General features: G+C 30.6%; 1 protein-coding gene across 5 annotated transcripts in view; it reads right to left on the bottom strand.

Annotated features, from left to right (window-relative positions):
• Positions 1-23,397, bottom strand: part of LOC134724743 (paladin-like) — a 115,565-nt gene that overhangs the window by 42,876 nt on the left and 49,292 nt on the right. For all 5 annotated transcript variants that reach the window (XM_063587948.1, XM_063587950.1, XM_063587949.1 and 2 more), the window contains one exon: positions 14,093-14,250. In XM_063587948.1, the coding sequence (XP_063444018.1) occupies positions 14,093-14,250 (158 nt within the window). The remainder of the gene's footprint in view (positions 1-14,092; positions 14,251-23,397) is intronic.

Here is a 23,397-nt window from a genome sequence, read left to right as displayed (position 1 = left end):
TATAGGAAAATGCTGTTGATTAAAAAATACTCCATTCCAGGACCTTTTGTTTTTCAAATAATTAATATTACCAATAGTTGATAAGTTCCAGTTCGGCGGGTTCAAACAAAAAGATTTGAAAGCAGAGAAAACTGTGTATCTTATAATCGGCATGACTTTATCAGATGACAATACTAATACTAAAATAAGGCTTGCGCATAGTTATTAACTGTAATTCAGTCACAGACCCGCGATATCACGGGTGTGTTCTAGTATAATATATTAAAGGAACTGAGTTCAAATGTCGCCCATGTTGCACATATTTTTTCTTCTCTAGGGAAATAACTAAACAATATACGATTGCATGCAGTCATATAAGACTAAGCCCCTTTTTTTCATATATTTTTTTTTTATAAATTATAATCTTAAGAGGTTTGATAGTAAAGGCAATGCAAATTTAAATTGATATTTCCAAGGGGCATTACTCTTTTAAAAATATTTGATCGACATAAATTATTGTAATAGTCCAGTCATTATTGGTATCAACATTTGATATAAATAATTAATATTATAAAAAGTTAATGCCCTGTAGACTTGTACTGGCTCAGGAGATATAAAACACTAGAATTGAATATATGCCCATAATCATACCTGCTAACTGTCACTATTTACAGGGGATTTCCCCAATGGAAGCTCCCAAATGGAAATTTTGAAAGAGCAATTGTGTCCACAATTTTAACAAAACAATAAATTTTACAATGGCTATAGGCTTGTAAAAGTATGAAGAAGCCAAAAAAACAACATTACAGTATATTTGAAGGCCCCCTTGATGGTTTTGTAGGACTATAGTATCCATCTTGCATGTAAAACCCCCATGGGCATTTTGAAAAGTTGGCAGGTATATGCATAATCCACTGAGAAGATCCTAAATAACATATTATATCTATAATTATCAGCACATAACTATTTTGATTTAGATAATAGGTGTCTTCATTCTTATATTGAATGAACAGGTTGAACATTAGCCCAAATTAGATTATACTCTCTACTTTAAGTGAATTGATTCTATTTGTATCAAAATTGACAAAGAAAATTTATTGTCCTCAGTTGCCTTATTTCCATTTATACAGTTTTCCAGTTCTCAAATGTTTAGCTTAAAATAGTTTTATTGTATGATAACTATGCTTATATGACCTTGGACAATGTTACATTATAGATCAACATAAAGAGACAGTCAGTTCCTTTAAAGGCACTGTTCAATACATTAATGCATTGTATTTTCTTATATACAATATCCCATGAATATTGCTCTTAACCTGAAGAGCAACCTTTTGTTTTCATTGGAAGCAAGAAGTAATGGTTCAATCTCAGGCCATGTCAAAGACCTTGAAATGGTACAAGATATTTTCTGCTTGTCTCTGCGTGAGGTTGATACATGTATGGTTATAGCCATAAAACCAGATTCAGCCCACCCTTTTCCATAAAACATCCAGTGCCAAGTCAGGAATATGGTAGCTGTTATCAATTAGTCTGTTTCTATGTATGTTTTTTTTTTTGCTGCACCTTTTATTGTTGATGTGTTTCCTTTGGTTTTAGTTTGTAACCCGGATTTGTTTGTCTCTCAATAGGTTTATGAATTTTGAACAGTGGTATACTTAACTGTTGCCTTTACATACGTAGTACATGTTTTAAGGAGAAAAGTTTAGATACTGATAAATTTAACACACTTTTAGTTGAGAAAATTTAAATCTTAGTATTTATTATAAATCCATCTTCTCCCCGATTTATTTGAAGTAAAAGATGATAGAGAATGTAAATTTCTTTAATGATTTCTCTGCTTTAAGGACATTAGAAATCCCTAAACCTGAATTTATTGGCTGTTCAAACTGTTTATCATGTTTGAAAGACTAATCATTTCCAGATGAGCTAATGTTGGCATGTCCCTACAATATAAAAATCTAATTCCATTTCAAACATCAGTGGAATATGTTTAAACAAGTTGTTTCCATCAATATGGTCAAATTTAGAATGTCAATTTATAAACAGCAAAACAATCTTAAGAAATGTAGTTTAACTAGGTTTATTCAAATAAGAATCTGTACAAATTTGTGCTTTAAATATGCATGGAATCATAGTCAAAGATACCAATTACTGATTAGATTAAGTCTTGATGTTATAAGGTGTTAATGCAAACCGCACAAATTCCAGAACAGTGCAGCTTTGATACATGGGAATATTTTACATTACAAATTGAAACAAGTTTAAAGTGGACACAGCCAACCTACAATGTATGCATGTTACCTAAACTGAACATATAAGTTTGCTATGCCTGATGGTTATTGCTCATTGTTGAAAGCTGTAAGGTGACTGCTAGTTACTTAATTCTACTTTATTTGGTCTCTAGTGGATCAGGAGTAAATGTCTCTTTTACAGCAATAATTCCAGATCTTTCTATTTTCATATTGATAGACACATGGCCCTGGGCATACCTAATGATATTTCTGGATGAAAAAAATGGACAGATTAGGTTCATTTGATCCTGGTAAATGTATGTTATAAGCATTTACTCTGATCCATACTTTCTACCCTTAACTTTTATGGCTATTAACTGTTTTGAAGATCTCTTTATTTCTGAAAGCATTTTCTTAAAAGAGTTTCAGAATAAAGGGAATTACAAAATAAAATCTTTATAATGCTTTTCTCAAATGTTAATGTATTTTTCATAGCTCTTTGTTACATTACCATGACAAAAACCATGACTATGCAGAATTATCAGTTTTCCTAAGTATTAGATATATCTACAAATATATACATTTATGAAAAACATTGACATTTAGATAGAAAAGACTTCAGTTAATGGTCTCCCAAACAATTAACCTTAATACTACAAAGCTAATTGATGCCTCCTACATTTAGATATATACGGTGGAGTTGTTATAATAGTCTAAACACCTACAACTGCCCACCCATAGATGTATGTAGTCTGTAGAATGCTCAACTGAACTCCATATGGTACTTCACATATGATAACTTTCCATCCTATTTGTAAAAGTAAACCATTATAGATCAAAATACAGCCTTCAACAAGGATCCTTGGCTCACACCAAACAGTAACCTATATTAAAAGGTTTCAAATATGACTATTGTAAACATCATTCAAACAAGTAAACCAACAGTCTAATCTATATACAAAAACTGAAAAAGGTGAAACAACGAAACACTTATGAACCACATCAACAGACATTACAACCACTGAACATCAGGTTCCTCACTTATAGGACATGTGCAAAAATATTCAGCAGGTTTGAACGTTATAGTGAGTGCCATTTAACTTCACTCTACCTGAAACAATAGTGTAGCATCAAAACAAACAAAGACACACTATAAAATATCAATTGAAATGGCTTAACTCAATCAAAAGAAATATTAGTAGAAACAAGAGAAAAATACATTGAGTAAATAAATGTGATCTACGACACAATAACATATTATGCTTATACTTTCCTGTTATTTGATGATAGAGAATTTCAAGTTTCAAGATATATTACTAATTTGATGCTAAAAATATACACAAATCCTTTCCAATTCACCAAATTCGCTGATATCATTGTAAAACCATAACTTTTCTATATATGGTATCTTGTTTAGCTTGAGAAGTAGCAATCACCTAAAGGATAATAAGGTTGATGACATCAGCTATTTTGGTCATTTTGTATTTTTAAGCTTACTGTTGATGACAGGCAGTCATGCAGAAGTTTAATCAAGCCAATGTTATACAAGCTTGTATAAGTGACAGGTGTCCTTATTAAATGCTGCTGACCACACATAGTCCCACGTCCTGCTATAATGGTGGTCACTTCTGACGACAGATAATGTATTGAAATACTTAAAGTAAATACAATTACACAAGGTAATTGGTATTGATGTGTGGAAATTGACATATGGACAAGCTTAAAATTTTATTTTTCATGGTAATCAATTTCCAGATAAAAATAACAATTCGGTAAATCACCAAAGATATTTTGGGCTGGATGATAAACAATTCAATTAAAACAAGGCATATAATACTTCCATGATAAAAATAATCTAATAAGCATATGTAATACAAGGAAGCTCTCAAGTCCTTCAATGTCATACCGAGTATATCATATTTTTTCTATTTTTGTTTTACTCAGTTAAACACTACCCATATGTGATATATAAAAAGAGAATGTGTCTTTGGGACACAGATGATGTACTTGCTAGTATTATAACATTATAGAGGGACATAACTACAAAAGGTGTTATCCAAATTCAAACTTGATTCATGATTTTATGGAGTATAAGCATTGTGAACAAGTTTTGAGGACAACAAAAATATTTTGGGACATATATAGTTACTATCAGGAGTTTACACTTTTATATTTTATTTTTTGGGCTGAATACGATCCTAACTGAACTTACTAGTGTTTTCTGTCTGAAGTATACCAATATGATGACACTGGTTTATCATTTAAATTTTTGATTGATTGATTCAGATTTGTAATTGCTTTATTCCTTATTTGAACCATTTGAGTAAACAAACCTCTCCTTTAATGCAACGATATACTACGTAAATATCACCTAATTATCAGTTGGGTGATAATAGTAGAGAAAACAAATGTTTTATCAAATTTTCTGTGTCAAATGGCCATTTTTAAGTAAATGAAATATGTTAATATATGTAATATGGATACTATAAAAGGGAACGAAAGCTAAATACATCTGCAATTATTCTTTAAACAACTTTACATTTAATGACTAAAACAGAGAATAAAGCAAATTTGCACATCATATATAACTTCTTGCAATTATAAATAATTACATTAGATATATGTTTCATTATAATACGTTATTCTGATTGGCTACACTGCAATCTCGCGTTAAGCAACCTTATTACACAATAAAATTTATCATTCATGATGACACGAGGTCCTACAACATGTACAATAAAGTGCACAGGTAAATTAAATAAAAACTTGATAAAAACCATGTTTTCATGGTCCTTAGCTAAAAAATGTAATTGAAAGTATTGAATGCTTCTTTTTGTAACTTCATTATGGTTGTAAAAGTGTTGAAAGTGCACACATTTTTAGAATGAAGCACTTTCCACGCTTCATACTAAAAGTACTTCAGCAAACCCTTTTACACCCCAATGAAGTTACAAAAAGAAGCATTCAATGGGGGTCTCTTGGGGGGTTCTGATCCTGGATCCCGCTTACTATTCTTTCAGATTCCCATGTCCCGCTTACACTATGTACGCAAGCAATTCTCATTTTTTTGTCATTTCCTGGGTCCTGCTAGACCTCATTTCCCATTTTCACAACACAATAATTTTACGTGTCACACTTACAAAAAATCGGCAATCCGGCGTCACGCTTAGACCCCAATGAGACCCACTTCAATTCTTAAACCAAATAACATTAAAAGACTTTTTTCATATATTACAGACTCTTATCTCTGGAATATATAATTTCGGTCAAGTAAGAACAAAAAATTTCAATGTGTGTAATTTGGGGAAAAAATTAACAGTTTTCCAATTATGTCATGTATCAAAAACATAAAACAGTCAGTTTTGTCCCCAGAGTAAAAAGTCGGTAATATGAAAATGTTCTATTGTCAGACTATCACACCAGAAGATGTTGATGTCAATTTAAGATTATGTATGTTAAGTGGAATCAGGAAGCCTGGCTATTGGAGCAGAGTTTTATGTCATTGTGAACCTACTCAAATTTGCATGCTAAAGATAATCATTTTTTTAATATTTAAGATTAATGGTTAATGAAGAACAAAATAATCATGTTATATCACGATATATTTTCACTAGATATATCCCAATTCAATTACAAAACCATTACTATCAATTAAACGGAGACTCGTTATCACAATGTTTATGTTATATAGCAATATTATAATCAATTGTATGCCCTGTACTATTACAGTGAAGATGTTTTTCTATGTCAGTCACCCTGTTATATATATGTTGATGGATTGCTTTAATTCCCATACCATAATATAACTATCAAAATCATCACATTTTTCAGCATCCTATTTTCTGTAGTTTTGCTCTCATAGCATATTTTTTTAGTTATACTTTCTGTTTAAGCAATATTATGACAGGACGTTTCTTTTAGCAAAAGAAAGCTAAAATAACTAAATGTGGAAATAGAGAGACTTGCCCTCATGTGGATGTACATTTTTGTTCTTTTTGGTTGATAATCTTCTTATTTCAATAAGTTTTGATTTTCCAAATACTTTGTTCTGGGGCGATTTTCACTGAAGAGATATCTATAAATTGTTGAATTGTGTAAATTGAGGCTTTAGGATAGAAATATTGATACTGTGTTAATGTTATTTATCGGAAACTAATTAATTTTTTGAAATTCTAAGGCTTTTCTACCTCAGACATAGATTACCTTAGCTGTTTTTGGCAAAACTTTTAGGAATTTTGGTTCTCAATGCTCTTCAACTTCGTACTTTATTTGGCATTTATAACTTTTTGGATTCGAGCGTCACTAATGAGTCTTTTGTAGACAAAACGAGCGTCTTGTGTATATACAAAATTTAGTCCTGGTACCTATGATGAGTTTATTCATAACTCAGGAATTTGAAATTTTTCAATGGAAATTTATATCTATCACCTATAATATATAATATTAATAAAATTGAGAATGGGAATGGGGAATATGTCAAAGAGAAAAAAACAAATAAAGAGCAGAAAACAACCGACAGCCACCAATGAGTTTTGATGCAGCCAGGAAATCCCACACCCAGATTGATTTCTCTATTCTATAATTAGTTAGAAACTGACACAGATAATTGTATAACTTGATAACTTCATTAATGACTGATTTTATTTTTAGATATCTGGGTCAGTTAACTGTTTTGCACTGTAGATCATATAATAATTATAATGTATCAAATACCATTGATCATTTTAATCAAACATGTATCTGTGTGGCTGGCTAATTACAATTACTAAACAAATCTCATTATAGGTTGTTCAGTATATTAAATTTAGGTTTATTCCTAATTGAAATATACTATATAAGAGTTAAGAACTCAAGCACTAATTCATTAGGTTTCAACTTTCATAAAAAATGACTTTGAGATGCATAACTGTGCGCAATAAAAAGCTGTTTCTTTGCTTTTTTTGTTGTTTGCTGTGCAGATGTATAATTTGAGTCATTAATATCTTTTCTATTAGCTGATCATGATAAATGACGGCAACATTATAAATGTGTTAAATTGGAGTGGTGTTGGGATCTCACTAAACAAAATCGTTTAACCCTGCTGCATTTAAGCGCTTGTTTTAAGTCTGATAGTCCTCTGGCCTTTGTTTGTCTTGTATGATTTTTAATTTTGGTTCATTCATACGTTTCAAAGTTTACAGTGATGTCCATTTTTTCTCTGAACTAGTAAACAGTATACATTAGAGTTAAGTGGCAAGCTGAGATTACTCGCAGCCTCTGAGTGCAGGATGTTCCTGCTGTGTTGAAGACTCATTGGTGGCCATCAACTCTTTTTTAAATTTTTGTCTAGTTATAATTGTCTCTTTGACACATTCCCAAATTTTCATTCTTAATCTAACTTAAATTTCTCCATTTAAATCAATATTACTAGTATAAACTTTACAGAACTGTGTAGGCATTGTAACTAAAACAGTTATTATGTGAATTCATTGAACCAGGATCAGAGGTATTGAGCAGACAATTTATGGTTTCCTGTAACATATCTGTATTTCCTTATCCAATAATTACCTAGTCTGTTTTAATCAATAAAAACCATTTTGTTTTAGACATGGGTCACTGGTGTGGTATTGAAATGTTGTGACAATGAATTATTTCCTTTGCTCTATATTCCATTCAACTTGTATAAACATGATATAGATGAGCCATAGTTGCTAACATCCTGCAGTAAATCTATTTTGTTTAAGATATTGGTCACTCAGGTGTGAAAATGAGTTACTTCCTTTGCTCCTTATTCAATTCCACTTATATAAAAACTATATACCGGTAGGTGAATCACCTATGCTAACATCAGTACATTCATTTTGTTTTTAACAAGGCTGATGGTTTTAATACAATGTACAAAACAGATACTGTGGATTCATTTATTTTCATGGGAATCAATTTTCGTTGATGGCTGAATACTGACGCATGTTCATGGATATTTTATTTTGTGGTTTTGTCAATTAAAAATGCAATCTCTGTATGGTATACAAAAGCTATTGAAAATATATTGTTGGTTTACCTGTACCCACAAAACCCATGAAAATTGGTATCCAACGAATAATAAGGAATCCACAGTATTGAAACATAGAAGGTAGCAACCTTATCACTAATGCAAGCCAAATACAAACACAAAGAGAATACATTTTTTGTGTAATTAAACATCCTCTCTTGGAAGAAAATGTTCTTGTCTTTACAAAAAGGCCAAATGATGTTAAACATGCAGTCTATTCCTAAATAGATAAATGCATGTTGCTGATGACGACCTGACAAATCAAGCCAATTGTTTGTAATCTTCTACTGGTCCCAGGTAAAGGGTAAAAGTTGAGCACTGAGAAAAAAATTTTCAAAAGCCTAAGCCACCTGCCACATTCTATATGCCTGTAATTCAGTGGTTGTTTTATGGAATATGAATATTTAGCTTTAATTCCTTGACCCCCTACCTGTTAGTGAAATCTGACCTAGGTTATTTATTAATGAGCGACAATTAACACCTACAGTATTACATTTTCAAACAACTCCACTGCATGGGAATAGTTTCATTATATCTGAGATCAACTTGAATGCATGGCAGAACAGTTTTATGATATCTAATATCTATATTCGTCACCATCAGACTGTATGGGGATCATTTTATGATATCCCCACATTTGTCTAAATGAAATTTCATATTTCCCATGTGAGTTTTCTTTACAGAATCACACAAGGAGAGAGTCACCCTATGAATAATTATCTGTTTGTGATGAAACCTTGCATACAAATCTTTTTTGACAACTGTAGGTGTACTCATATTAGTTTATTCACAATTCTTTTTTAAATCAAATGAAAAAAGGTGTTTTATTTGTATAAGACAATGTCAAATTACTAATAGCCAATCAGAAAGCCTGATAAAAAAGAAAGGCAGATGATTCCATAGGGATATTCAAATTTATAAGTCGAATAAAAACTGACAACGTCATGACAAAAAAATGTCAATCGCTAATGAATTTCAACTTAGAAAGAGCTGATGAGTAAGAAAATATGGAAATTTTTATGGAAAATTTAGAATAAAATAGATCTGATGGAAACTAATTTGAGTATTTTGAATTTTTAATCAAGGGTTCACTTGTCATTTAAAATGACTAAAAAATACTAATCAGGGAATAATTGGGTTTTGAGTTTTGAGTAATTTCTGTACCTAAAGTGATTTACAGTGAACATCTTTTGTCAAGTTCTTTTATATTTTCTATGATGCTTTATCTGGCTGCATTAGCTCATTTATTTTTATCCAACAAATCACACAACAAATCTATATACCGGTACTGTTATTTCATTTATTTTTTGTGTATACCAATTTTTATGGATTGAGGAAAGTTTTCTCATTTGAATTGTTTTACATTGTCATATCGGGGCCTCTTATAGCTGACTGTGCGGCATGGGCTTTGCTCATTGTTGAAGGCCATACAGTGACCTATAGTTCAATTGTTATAATGTATGTGTCATTTTGGTCTCTTGTGGACAGTTGTCTCATTGACTATCATACCACATTTTCTTTTTTATATTTTGTATTGGTGGATATTTAAATTCATGGTTTTGGCAAACTTGAAAGTCTGTGTACATTCCTTCAAGAATATATGTAATTCATTGTACATTTAATTTAGTGGTTTCTCTGTTACCCACGAAAATAATTTTCCAACGAATATTAATGAATGTATATTTTGTGTTCAGTTTATTAGTGAACTTAGTTGAGGTTAAATAACTATAGTTTATTCATGATGTACTTATTTTGATACCAAATTAAAAGAGGTGTTTCATTGGTGAGATTGACTTGATCAAATTACTGATCAGCTTTCAGATAGACTTATAAAATAGATGCCTGTCACAAATGAAAAGTTGATAAATTTGAAAATGTAAAAATTAATCAAAAGTATTACAAATATAATAGGATATTTTTTTTGGTTATAAATAGGGATTATTTTATTTTCAATTTGACAGTCATACAACGTTCAAGGTGAACATCTAATTCCTTTCACATTGTTAAGATGTATTGTCATGTATGGTTTATATGGTGAAAAGTCAAATAACAAAAATACTGAACTCTAATGAAATTTCAAAACAGGAATTTCTTTAACAAATGGCTCAAAAGCTTGAACGCATCAAACCAATGGAATATCAACCTAGTTTTATAGCTAGCTAAACCTCTCACTTGTATGGTTATCACATAAAAATCTGTTATAAAACAAAAGTGTGAGCACAAACAATTATTGTTCACTGTATGTCAATTACCTAAATGGGTATTGGTTGTCATTTGTTTATGTGTTAAATATTTGTTTTTCGTTAATTTTTTTACATAAATAAGGCTGTTAGTTTTCTCCTTTGAACTGTTTTACATTGTCTTATCAGGGCTTTTTATAGCTGACTATGCGGTATGGGCTTTGCTCATTGTTGAAGGCCGTACAGTGACCTATAGTTGTTGATGTCTGTCATTTTGGTCTTTTGTGGATAGTTGTCTCATTGGCAATCATACCACATCTTATTTTTTATATCATTCAATAAATTAGTGTTTGGTTTTGTCAAGTGTGTTTTAAAGCAACCAACTTTGTGTTATTTAATTAACACACCATATCCAACTGATACAGGTGACAAATTGAAGGGACATTCAGGTGGTTTTTTTTTGGCCCAAATATAAGAACATGAACATATTGAAAAGAAACCATACTTGTTCTTAAATTAATTATATTTGCTTTACTTTACCACAACAAAACTTTATTATATTAGTTGAGATTAATTTGTAGACATTAATACATAAGCTTCTCTAAAAATATTTTGTTGTTTCTTTTCTAGATATTATTTTTCAAAAAGGAAATATGGAAAGAAAACTTAGAAAATATTTTCATGAAAGGACATGATGTGGAAATCATTTGAATTTTGTGCATGATCTTATGCATTTCCAAACTATAAATCATTATATATATGTTGCCATCATTTTGTCTACTGTAACCTTTCATTTCAGGAGCTCCACTTTCTGAACGGGTAGATTGTTGAATTTCTGAATTTACAGTATTTATTTTTAAATGTGATTATATGGTTTGGTTGTTTGTGTTCTCAATGAGGCATACTTTGTCTATCTTTGTATTTCTTATATAAGAACTGTAATTATATATTGCCTACATATCTTGTTTCAAAATTTCATTACAATCACATATGTAGCAACTGTCTAGCCTTATTTGTTTTACATAGAATGATATGTTTTTAATTTGCTTAGTCTTTAAATGTGAAATATGGTTAAGGTTGTTGTCTAACTTATGTATACTTCGTTTTCTTCTTTTACGACAGTAATTTAATTACCTACAATCAGTTTGCCGGTACCAAGACTGATATGTTTGTATTTGTCTAAATGGGAATAATGGGTAAGGTTGTTGTCTCAGGAAAATGTATTATAAACTGTATACTTTGGTTTCTTTAAAGACAGTAATTAAATTGTCTACTATTCATTTGCCTAGAATGATATGTTTTTAATTTGCTCATTCTCTTAATGCTGTCTAACTGCTTGATAACTATGATTCGTTTTCTTCTTATTTCGCTTATGACTATAAATCTAATTGCCTACTATCTGTTTACCTAGAATGATATGTTTTTAATTTGTTCAGTCTTTAAATGTGAATATATGGTTAGGATTGTTGTCTTTAACTGCAGTTGTATTGTTTTGTTCTTTCTACTTATTTCCTTCATCTGGAACTGTAATTAAATTGCCAGCACTATCTGTTTTACCAAGAATGATATGTTTTTTATTTGTTCTTTCTCTAAAGTTACCATATATATTATGTATCTGTTGTCCTAAGACAGATGAAATAGGAATAATTTGAAAGGAAATGAGAGCACCACGTTATCTGAATGGAAAGATGTCACAGAGGTCATTACACTGACGTTGAGAAATATAAATTTCTCGTGTAATTGCATCCAATATTTCTTATGTAAAGAGGACCTATCCCCTAGGCTAAACAGTACTAGAATGAACAGGAAACCAATAGATTTTGGACTTGTAGAAGCTCCTAATAAGGGGAAGTGGAATTAGCATTAATCATAGCCAATTTACATCCATTATAACTCTTATTACTGCTAAATTATCTTACTTTTACTCAAAGGCATATTGCATTGAATAATAAACAGCATGTACATTTTTTTCAAATGTTAACAAGACATTTTGTGGTGAATCAAAATGCTAATGGTTTCATTATGTAAAAATGTGAAGATGTGATATGATTGCCAATGAGACAACCATCCACCAGATTTTAAATTTAGAGGAAGTCAGCAATTATATGCCACTGTTCCACTTTCAACAATGAGAAGAAAAAAAATACTGTCAATGTCCCTACATGAAAATTAACAAACGATTAAAATGAGAAAATCAAAGGCCTAATTTATATTTATTTATAACTACACAATTATATGAAATACAAATATGACAGAAATTTTATAAATTATGTTCTATTATGTATCTTGGTTATTGATTACTACATGCACCACATAATAAACAGCTTTATAGCCTTTTTCTTCAATAACATTGATGGTGGAAAAAATAAGCACAAATCAAAAATTTGTTTTTTATGTTTCACAGAAGAAACTGGACGAAAACCTGACCATGGAATATATGTGATATATCTATTCAGACGATATCAGATTAAAGACGATTTTTTTTAATGGTTTCAAATTATATGATGTTATCAATAAATGATTAATTTTTCCATGTATAACTTAACTTAAAATAACTTAATTTCTAACAGGATTTTCCTATTACTCTGTTAAACTTAATTAATCAAAACACAGAATAAGTTTACAGCTGAAAAGGTTTCTTAAGAATGTTGCTCTCCAGAGTGTATAGAAGATTCATCTGTAAAATTATATTAATGAACCATTTCTGCCAATGACAAAAATTATTCAAATAACCAATAATTGCGATATAAGTTTTGTAAAACTGTCCAAAGGTTTAGACTATATGCTAAACTGATTCTTATTAATCATAAAACAGTGAAATCAGAACATATTTGTTTCTGTCCATTAAAAAGGGTTTCAGACTACATATAATTACCGGTATACTAGTAGAGACTTGAAGAAACATAAAAAATTTCCATAAAAAAATTCCAAGATTAAAAATAAGAATTTTCGCAATCATCCTAATATCTTTTGAAATTACAAATAAGTAAATTAGCACTCCATTGATTAACTTAAGTAGTAGCCTTCAAGCACGACTACTTTAATGATGTTATTTACTTCGTATGTTAGATGTAATTAAACATCAATATCTATATCTGTTGATGTTACAATTAGGATTAAAAATGTTTTTTTCTTCTAATGACTCCAAGGTACACAAAGTCACTTTAGAGAGGAATCTGACATATCTGTTATAAATAATCAAAAGTCCTTATACAGTTCTAGCTGGAAGTTCAAATGCTAAAGCTAATAATACTGATTTATTGTCATAAGAGTCTCAATTATATAAAGATAATGGTTATTGTCTAGACAACAAAATTCCCAACATAACATTCATCAGATATGCTTAAGCACAAAACTTGAAAACTTTCCAAAACCACAAACATTTGAGAACATAAATATCAAAAGGACCTGTACAAAACAGCTATTATTATTGGAGGTAAATGTTGCTTGGGAGAGTTGAACCTGAGTTTTAGAACTACAGACAGATGGACGAAAGAACAATGGTATACCATCAACCATAAACAGGAAAAGGAGACTGACAAATCTTTCAGGATTGAAATCTTTAAAAAGCAGAAGATTTTAATTTTTAACATGGACAGAGCCTCAGGGCTTCAAAACTAAAAGATGTTGACTCCTGCTAAAAGAATTGTAATTGTAGGTTGACGACCTACCTTTATAAGGGCATGTTCTGGCATGTTATCAGCAATACTTCCAAACACAATGGGCTCTTTAAAGTCTGAGACATGCTGGAATTCTTCTCTACAGTTATGGATGATGATTGGAGCTACTTCATTGGTTCTCACCAAATGTCTGTTGTTCTGATTCACAGCTGTAATGACAAAAAAAAAGGCAAATTGTTGAAAAAATCAACTTTAATATAAATCTATTTCACAGGATATTATCTGGGCATTTCAGAAATGGAGCCATGCAGTAAGCATGTAAAACTCAGCCACATTCTGTATTTGCCTGTTCCACGTCGGGAACTGTGATTCATTAGTATATAAAGCAGGCAGTTGGTTTTCTTGTTTGAATTGTTTTACATTCGTCATTTAGCTTTCTATGCTGTTACATTGGTTTTGCTAATTGTAGAAGGCTGTAAAGTGACCTATAGTTGTTAAATTTTATCTCATTGGGTCTCTGGTGTAGAGTTGTCTCATTGGCAAACACATATATCTTTTTTAATTCTTACATGGTCTTTTTGGGTTAATTTAAAACCCAGTTATTTCAAAATGTACCATTATTAGTAAAACTCAGCCACATTCTGTATTTTCCTGTTCCACGTCGGGAACTGTGATTCATTAGTATATAAAGCAGGCAGTTGGTTTTCTTGTTTGAATTGTTTTACATTCGTCATTTAGCTTTCTATGCTGTTACATTGGTTTTGCTAATTGTAGAAGGCTGTAAAGTGACCTATAGTTGTTAAATTTTATCTCATTGGCTCTCTGGTGTAGAGTTGTCTCATTGGCAAACACATATATCTTTTTTAATTCTTACATGGTCTTTTCGGGGAAATAAAAAAAACCAGGTAATTTCAAAATGTATCATTAGTATAACTATTCCATGTCATTCTTGGAATATTTAAAGCCACGTTTAGAACTGCTGGAAGACAATTCTGTCTGTATCAGAGATCTGATAATTACTGCTAAAATGTACTATTATAGTCTTTATGGATTCTACCAAACACACGACAAGTCTTCTAACTAAAAGTGCATTAATTAATTGAGCAGGTTTCCTGTTGCACATTAAAACAACTAAAACAATTCATCGTTAATGGAATATAATTGCTGATTTCTGACTCTTCACAATGTTCAATGCCATTGTAATATAAACATAACACAATATCAATTAAATAAATGCATGCTAATTGTATTTGACATCCAAAGCCCTTTAGCTGTGTGCTATCTTCAGAACCAGGTACATTACTTAATGGTCTGGTAACAAGGAAATCATGCTCTTGGTCAGATCTCACATCTTAATTAAATCAAAAAAATATAACACATTCCATGGTTGTTCTGTCAGCTTTTTAATGTTCAATTCAATCACGACACTTTATTTATGACTTATTATTTCCTTTTCCTTTTAACTTATAAACAAAACCATTTCCTGTGATTTTTAGATGATCATTTTATCATTATACTTCTTGAATTTAATTGATATAATATTCAAAACAATTTCTTTGAGGAAGTCAATATTCATATGTATAGGAAGTACACCACTAATTCATGGTCTCATTGCTTTCTATGTTAAATTTCTCCGTTTCAAGCAGGCACATGCAGTCCTCTTTTGTTTTAAGTTCAAATAAAGTGGCAATCAATGCATTTCAAAGCAACACTTTATGGTGTCTTGTACTGAAAATATCACCATACATTTAATGGCATATAAGAAAAAACTGGTTCCCAGAACTTCAGATGTACCAAAACAGGTACTTCAAATCTAGCCAACAGACAAAATGTACCCTCTTTTTCAAATTTGATGCATTTTTTTTTAATATTCAAAATTAAAAGTCCAAAAGTGTTCTATAATGATCACCAGTCCTTCAGATTTCATTTGATACCAAAAATACCTAGATATTCTACATATTTTGAAAGTTAAACCAGAGACATATACCGGTATACAGTGTGTATTAGTTGTGTTCTGAAAAAGAGCAACTAGTTGGACCTTGAGCAAATGATTCAAGTGGTACAGAACACTACAGGGAGATAACTCTGTTAAAGTCAGCTGGATGTTTTAATAACCTTCCATTGTTAATGAAATATTAAGCTTCTTAATAATCGAAATATGTGTATATCAAACTGCTAATCCAATTTGGATTTTGGGATTTAGTGTGTGGTTCAAGTTTTTTTTAAATTTTATTAAAAGTAAGCGACCCAAATTAATTTGAGTGTAGGTGTTTGGTACTCCCTTAAGGGTGTTTAAATCTTGCATTTAGCTTAACTATTAAAGCGTTCAATAATCAGTTACATTTCATACATAAATGTTTCTTAACATTTCATAATTCTGATTGTCAGAAAAGAATCAGGAGGAATTTCAGAACTATTTATAAAATTTGACTTTTGTGACTGTACATGCTCTTCATGACAAGGCTTGACCTATGCAAAGGAAAACATAAATTCATTATTTAACTCATTAATAATTTCAATGTTATAATTGTTACGGCATCAATATAAGATTTTGCAACTTATAACATAGGATTTTTAAAAGAGTGACCAATTTTGTGCACAATTTGTATAACCTAATTTGCCATGCTTCCTAGAATATGTGCTTCAGTAAACAATTTTCAACTTACGTCAAATAAGAAAAAAAAGCATTGTGGCTGTATTCAGTGAAGCCCTCAGAATATATACAGATCTTGTCAAAAGGAATTCATGGATTGAGAAAAAATTACAACTTCCAGTGACTTTTATAACATGCCCTCTAGGTCTTTCATGTAAGAAGTTTGTTATAAAATCATGCCAATTATTAAAAATTAAAAGTTATATCTGCTTGATTCATTTACAAGTAGCATTGCAAAAAGATGATACTAGTATTAGATAATGTGTTGCAAAATACAACCATGACATAATTTACCGACAAGGTTTCCAATGTTTAAAAAGAGTCATATATTATATGGTCAATGACATTAATTCCTTCTTTGACTGGTATGACTGCAAAAATGTTTTCCACTTGGAAAATTAGCAGAAGCCTAAAGAATTTGTATGAAGATTGTGTACATAACTTTACAACAAACTTGTATTATTTATAGGAAATGGTGACAACCACCTTTCAAATCTAACCTTGAATATCACCACCTTATATTTCAGATATTTATAGATTACCGTTGATTATCTCAACGAGATTGATTTTCTCGCTTGAGCTGGTACAGCGAAAGTGAGAAAAACAATCGAGTTGAGATGACCAATGATAATCTGTTTATCGCTATTTTACCTATGACGACGTTGTCAATTTCAATGTCAATTTCGTTAGAAACGCCGCATGGTCTCCTTAGTTTCTAGCGATAATTTTTCCATCTCAAGCGAGAAGCATGATATGAAAATTATCACAAAAAACATCAAAGGAAAAATGCACAAAATAGCAATAATATCTCCCCTTAATGAAACTCGGACCTGAGCTGTTAGATCAGATGGCAAGGACACCATATATATTCTCAGAGTATTTAGTTCACTTAAAACTGTATCTTGGGATTATAACCTTAGCCAATGAAGAAACTATGTGTGATATATTAATCCAGCAGTTTAATGAAGTAGAATCAATAATTTAGAAATTTCCTGCTGTTAAGATCACAGAGCCGATTTCAGATAAACATCAATTATAAGTTAATTAATAGAAAGACCAGAAAGAAGTTTCAATTAACCACTGATCACAGAGAGGAAATCGGTGTATATACTTCTAGTAATGAAGTTCTTTATTTTGCTTTTACCCAATTTCAAATTATGGAGAGAAAAAAAATGCTTTTAGCAACTGTCAGCTGTTTTTGTGTATAGAATCCTGATCAAAGTGCACTTTTGTCAGGATTTGATTAATTGAACATAAGTCATAAATAGTTGTTGTTTCAGATATATCATTAATAATCATTGCACTTTAGATTGACTGCATAATGGATTTTATTATTAATTTCAAATTCTAAAATGATATATATTATATGCAAAAAGTCATTATTTTTTTTAGGACAATAAAGCCTAGGAATATAATGGAAAATTGCATAATTGAAAGATATGATAGACACATTTGATGTACATGCAGCAGCAGCACATATTTGGTCTGTGCAGGGGCAATAACTCAGATCATTTCTATTTCAAGTCCAAAATTACATCTAAAAGATCCAAAACATTGCTTATTTAAACTTCATATAACTTCATAAAAGTTTGACAAGAAATGAAGGTGTGAGAGTACACTTTTCAATATGAATTTCATTTTCAAGGGGTATCAATCCCATTAAAATATTTCCATGCTACAATTTTACTGCTGATACACATTTTATTAATATCCCTCAAGAAGTATGACGCATGAGTGCACATTGTGCAATCTTCCCTATAATATACCTTTCCAAAGTGCACTACATTGTACTTCCTTATTTTACAAAAAAATATTTGATTCCGGCCCTGATTTTTAAGACTTTGCTAATACATATACAAATATAAGAATATGTGGTATGAGTGCCAAGAATATGTGGTATGAGTGCCAATGAAACAACTCTGAGACCATCCATTTGTCACAATTTATAAAAGTAAAAAATTAAAAACAACACATTTAAAATTTCTTGCGTCCAAACTTCCGAAGCGCTTTTCTGGATTTACCTTCAGCAGGAACGCTCAAAGCCAAATATTTGAAATCAGAACATGTATAAGTACGGAAACCATTAAAGGTTAAAGTAAAGGTTTTTTTTTCATTTTTATAACTTCACAGATTGTTCAATTTCTATGTTTTTTTTTATTATTGTGATTATACCTACCAGTGAAACTGGTTCCCACACAAGATCTGATCATGTGTTTGGACCAATAAATGTACAAAATGCTTAAAATTTGTTAGTTTAGGTTTTTACGTTTGTTGAATTTATTGTATTTTTGCCTGAAAATAACAATGTTGTATAAATTGTCTGCCAAAGATTTTACATAATACAATCAGTATGCCAATCTAAAGCTTGATTTAATCTCACAGTGTAATTGTCATCCTGCAAAATAAATTTCTGTTGATGACAGAAAAGGATTGTAAAGACTGAATTGACGTTGATTTGCCGAGCTAAAATTGGATTAAACCAATTTAGTGCCACCAACTTAATTTTTTTAATGAATTTCAGTTAGCTATAATACATTGAAAGTTGAAAAATGTCTGCATGAAAAATTATTTCAATGGACTACCGCCAATTAACTGTTGCAAAACAATTCAATTCCGAATTCTTCAGGAAGTCTACAAGACAACATTTTATCTTTAATTGTTTCACAAAAGACATTGAAATATCGATAACAGTGCACAACAAACTAGCATATTACGCCTCCCTTTAGACTTCTGCATTGATGTAGAAATAATTGACAGTTTTGGAGATTCAAATAGAAACTACATTTTAAAGTTCTTTTAATGAGACTTTATGTAAAGAAATATATTCCAATATTGGATATGATATTCAGGGTAAAACTATTGCCATATAGAACTTAAGGTGGTACCAAACTGTTATTTGGCTCCTTTAATTTTCATATAATTTTTGACATATGGTATTTATTAATTGATCAATTTAAAAAAAAAAACATTTTTTTTTAACTTGAACCACACACTCTATGAGAATTTTTCATTGGATATATAGCAGTTTGACAAAGTGAGAGGTCAATATTTCCTCTACACTAGAATGGGATTAACACATAAAAGGATATAATGGGTATATGTCAATGAGATTGAGATGGGAACTTAATAAAAATTACATTCGGATGTTTTTTACAGAGTTGTCTCCCTTTAGTGTTATGTACCAACTTAAAACTAATAATCCCTTCATGTCTTTTGGTTATTATATCCATTTAGTTGCCATCTAAATCTCATTGACATATACCCATTATATCCTTTTATTTATAACTATATTTTATCCCATGGGCTTCAACAATCGAAATAAACTGAGACTAGACAGTAATCATAATGCTAAGTGAACAAGACATTGAGCATACATAATGACAAATAAATATCTGCAATTAAAGTACAACAAGAATGAGTCTATAGTACTCAGATGCCCCACACACACTATAATTGTCTATGTCCAGTGGAGCCTAAAATTGGGGTTAAAACTCTAATTTGACAGATCATATCATAGAAAAAATGTGTACTAAATTGATTTGACTACTACTTCATCAAAAAGTACCTTGACCAATTACTTTAACATGAAGCAGGACAAACAGACGGAGGAAGGGACACACAGACTGAAAAACATAATGTTGATAAATGACACATTCAAAAATTAAAGAAGACAACCACTTAAACATCTGCCATGTGGTTAAAGGTCAGAATAAGGGAGATGTGGGGGGAAAAAAAGTCCCAAGCTCATCAACCCAACAAAACATTAGATCAATTACTGTCAAGTCATTTATAAAGCTCTGAATAGTATGTTTCATCATGACACACAATAAGGTGCTATAACTCAAAAGCATTTGTTAAGACGTCCTAACATAGAAACTGCATCTATAAAATTGTAATCCTGTATTTATTGTTTTAATTCAATGGAGATATTCAATGCATCAATGTTCTTTTTAAGTCATGCTCACAGATTAGTTGCATCTAAAAGATTGACTTCTTAGGAGATTTTCAGTACATTGTTCATTTTTCTTTATTTCTCTGCTGTGACTTGCAAAAAGTGCTGTTGTTAAGTTTTCATTCTAGTAAAATCTTTTCTTAAAAATCAATATGTTTTCTCATACATTTTTCATCATTCTACCACAATCTACAAATGTTAGACATAAATATTGAAAATATACATCTGATATGCAAAACAATTTGTTTTTGGTTTTAAGGTTAAAGTGAAAGACATTATTTATTTATTCCCATTGATTTAAATATTCCAGGAGCACAAAGTAATTCTGACTACCATGCTTATATTACATCATGTTTTATGTTGTCATGCCTCAAAAAGAAAAAAATCAAATCACTTCTTCCAAAACTTCAATCAAACCAAATCAAATCAACTTTTTATTGCCATATAAACCAACTTAAGTACACGATTTGTGACAAAAACAACATTAATATAATGACAAGAAAAAAGTATGTATAATCTTATTAAACAAACTAATGAAAGCAAACTTCAGCAGCATATGAGATGCCTAAAAGTCACCAATGAAACAAGATTGAGTTCCAGGCTGAGATAAATACCATACTGTTTGTAAGAAGATGAAGTCAAGAACAAATACTCATGGCAAACATAAACTTAATAAGACATCTGTGTACAAGTCATGAAGCATCTAGGTTGTCTACCTTTAAAATTAAACGTAAATAAATGGTTGGATTTATTGATAGGTTTTTAATGGAACTTCCAGATCTATTGTGGTATTACATAGAGGTCAGCTTTTAATGATAGAGAAATCCAGAGTCCGTGGAGAACCACAATCCTAGACAATTATGATTGATGCCTGAAGCTCACCTAGTAATTCCACTACTAAGACCACTGGGCTACCAAGGTCCTTAGATAAATGGTTTACCCTGCTTGAGCCATTAGATTTGCATCTAAAACAATTTTCAAATAGACTAGACCATTATGACAAAAACATGTTTTAGTACAAACATTTCAATATAACTAATATTTATGAGGAAATACTCATTAAAAGAATAAAAAAATATCAAACTTTAATCATTTTTTAAATGACAATTGTAATACATATACATATTACAATATGTGTTTATCTCTGTTTGAATAAATAAAAATATTCAATGATATTTAGAACAAAACACTAAAAGATATTTGACCTGACAATAATTTCTTAAAGCATTGTATTTATTAGATCATTTTCAGACATCAAAATTACTGTCTTTAAAGCTTATCTTGTGTTATAGATTTTTGCCTTTCTCAGAAAGCCTATAAATGTTGGAATAGTCAGATTATTTTCTCTCAGTTATTTAATTTTCTCTCAGTTATTTAATCCTCTCATGTTGTTAAATAAAATATACAAACTAAGCAAATCCTCCTTTATGTTTTATTTCTAAGACTCCAATATAACTTTGAATTAACATTTGATGACAGTATGTCAACTTTAGTCCTCTATGCCTATCTAGATGTTTTTAGATTGTTGCTTTCTTGTTGCTTTCTTGTTATTAGCCTACAACTAACATGTTTTAACACATAAAATCAACACCCTTCAAAAACTGAGACAAAATATGCAAATTAAAGAACATGCTTTTCTCAATTTTATAAACAGCTGTTATCTGAAATATTGTACATCAATTTTTGCAAAGCCTGGGATTCTGGCCCACTTTCACTTGGTTTAGCCTATTAATTGTTTATATTAATTCTACAAGCCTTATTATTCTGACCTGGGTCACATGAATTCTTGAACAATTTGTAGTACTGACACATTTAGCAGAGATACATCAAGAATGCCAGGATATTTTTTGGAAATCTGATGTAACAAAAATCTGCAATGTCCAGGTAAAGAAAATCTTCCAAAGAGGGTTATATCCCTTCAAGTTATTTAAATAGAACCATGATTTGACTTTTCTAATAAATTGACCTTAGGGTAAATAACCATGATAAATTACTTGTCCATAAAAGCAAACCACTTGTCCAAAATTTTATTCTTGCTGCCGCCTAAAGAAATTTTTATCTGCTATTTATGCACATAAAAATGGTTATGCAATCAATAAATTCCAGATTCAATTATTAACAATGTCTAAGTACATCTTAGGCAAAAGCCAAACGTAAATAAACAAGTCTTATAATTTTGAACTTTAACAGACTTATATATAAAGTCATTATTAAGCACAATCATGCAAATTAAGACTGTGAAAACATTTCCTAGTATTTATTTCCAGAAAAGTTACTAGGTACATTTGTACTAGATATGGTCAAAAGTAACTGGGTACATTTGTACTAGATATGGTCAAAAGTTACTGAGTACATTTGTACTAGATATGGTCAAAAGTTACTGGGTACATTTGTACTATATATGGTTAAAAGTAACTGGGTACATTTGTACTAGATATAGTCAAAAGTTACTGAGTACATTTGTACTAGATATGGTCAAAAGTTACTGGGTACGTTTGTACTAGATATGGTCAAAAATTACTGGGTACATTTGTACTAGATATGGTCAAAAGTTACTGGGTACATTTGTACTAGATATGGTCAAAAGTTACTGGGTACATTTGTACTAGATATGGTCAAAAGTTACAGAGTACATTTGTACTAGATATGGTCAAAAGTTACAGAGTACATTTGTACTAGATCAGTCAAAAGTTACAGAGTACAATTGTACTAGATATGGTCAAAAGTAATTCTGTATTTTTGTACTAGGTA

The sequence above is a fragment of the Mytilus trossulus genome, chromosome 7, assembly GCF_036588685.1.
Source record: "Mytilus trossulus isolate FHL-02 chromosome 7, PNRI_Mtr1.1.1.hap1, whole genome shotgun sequence".
Lineage (NCBI taxonomy): Eukaryota > Metazoa > Mollusca > Bivalvia > Mytilida > Mytilidae > Mytilus > Mytilus trossulus.
Note: the sequence above shows the minus strand (reverse complement) of the source record. Positions and strands in the feature narration are given on the sequence as shown.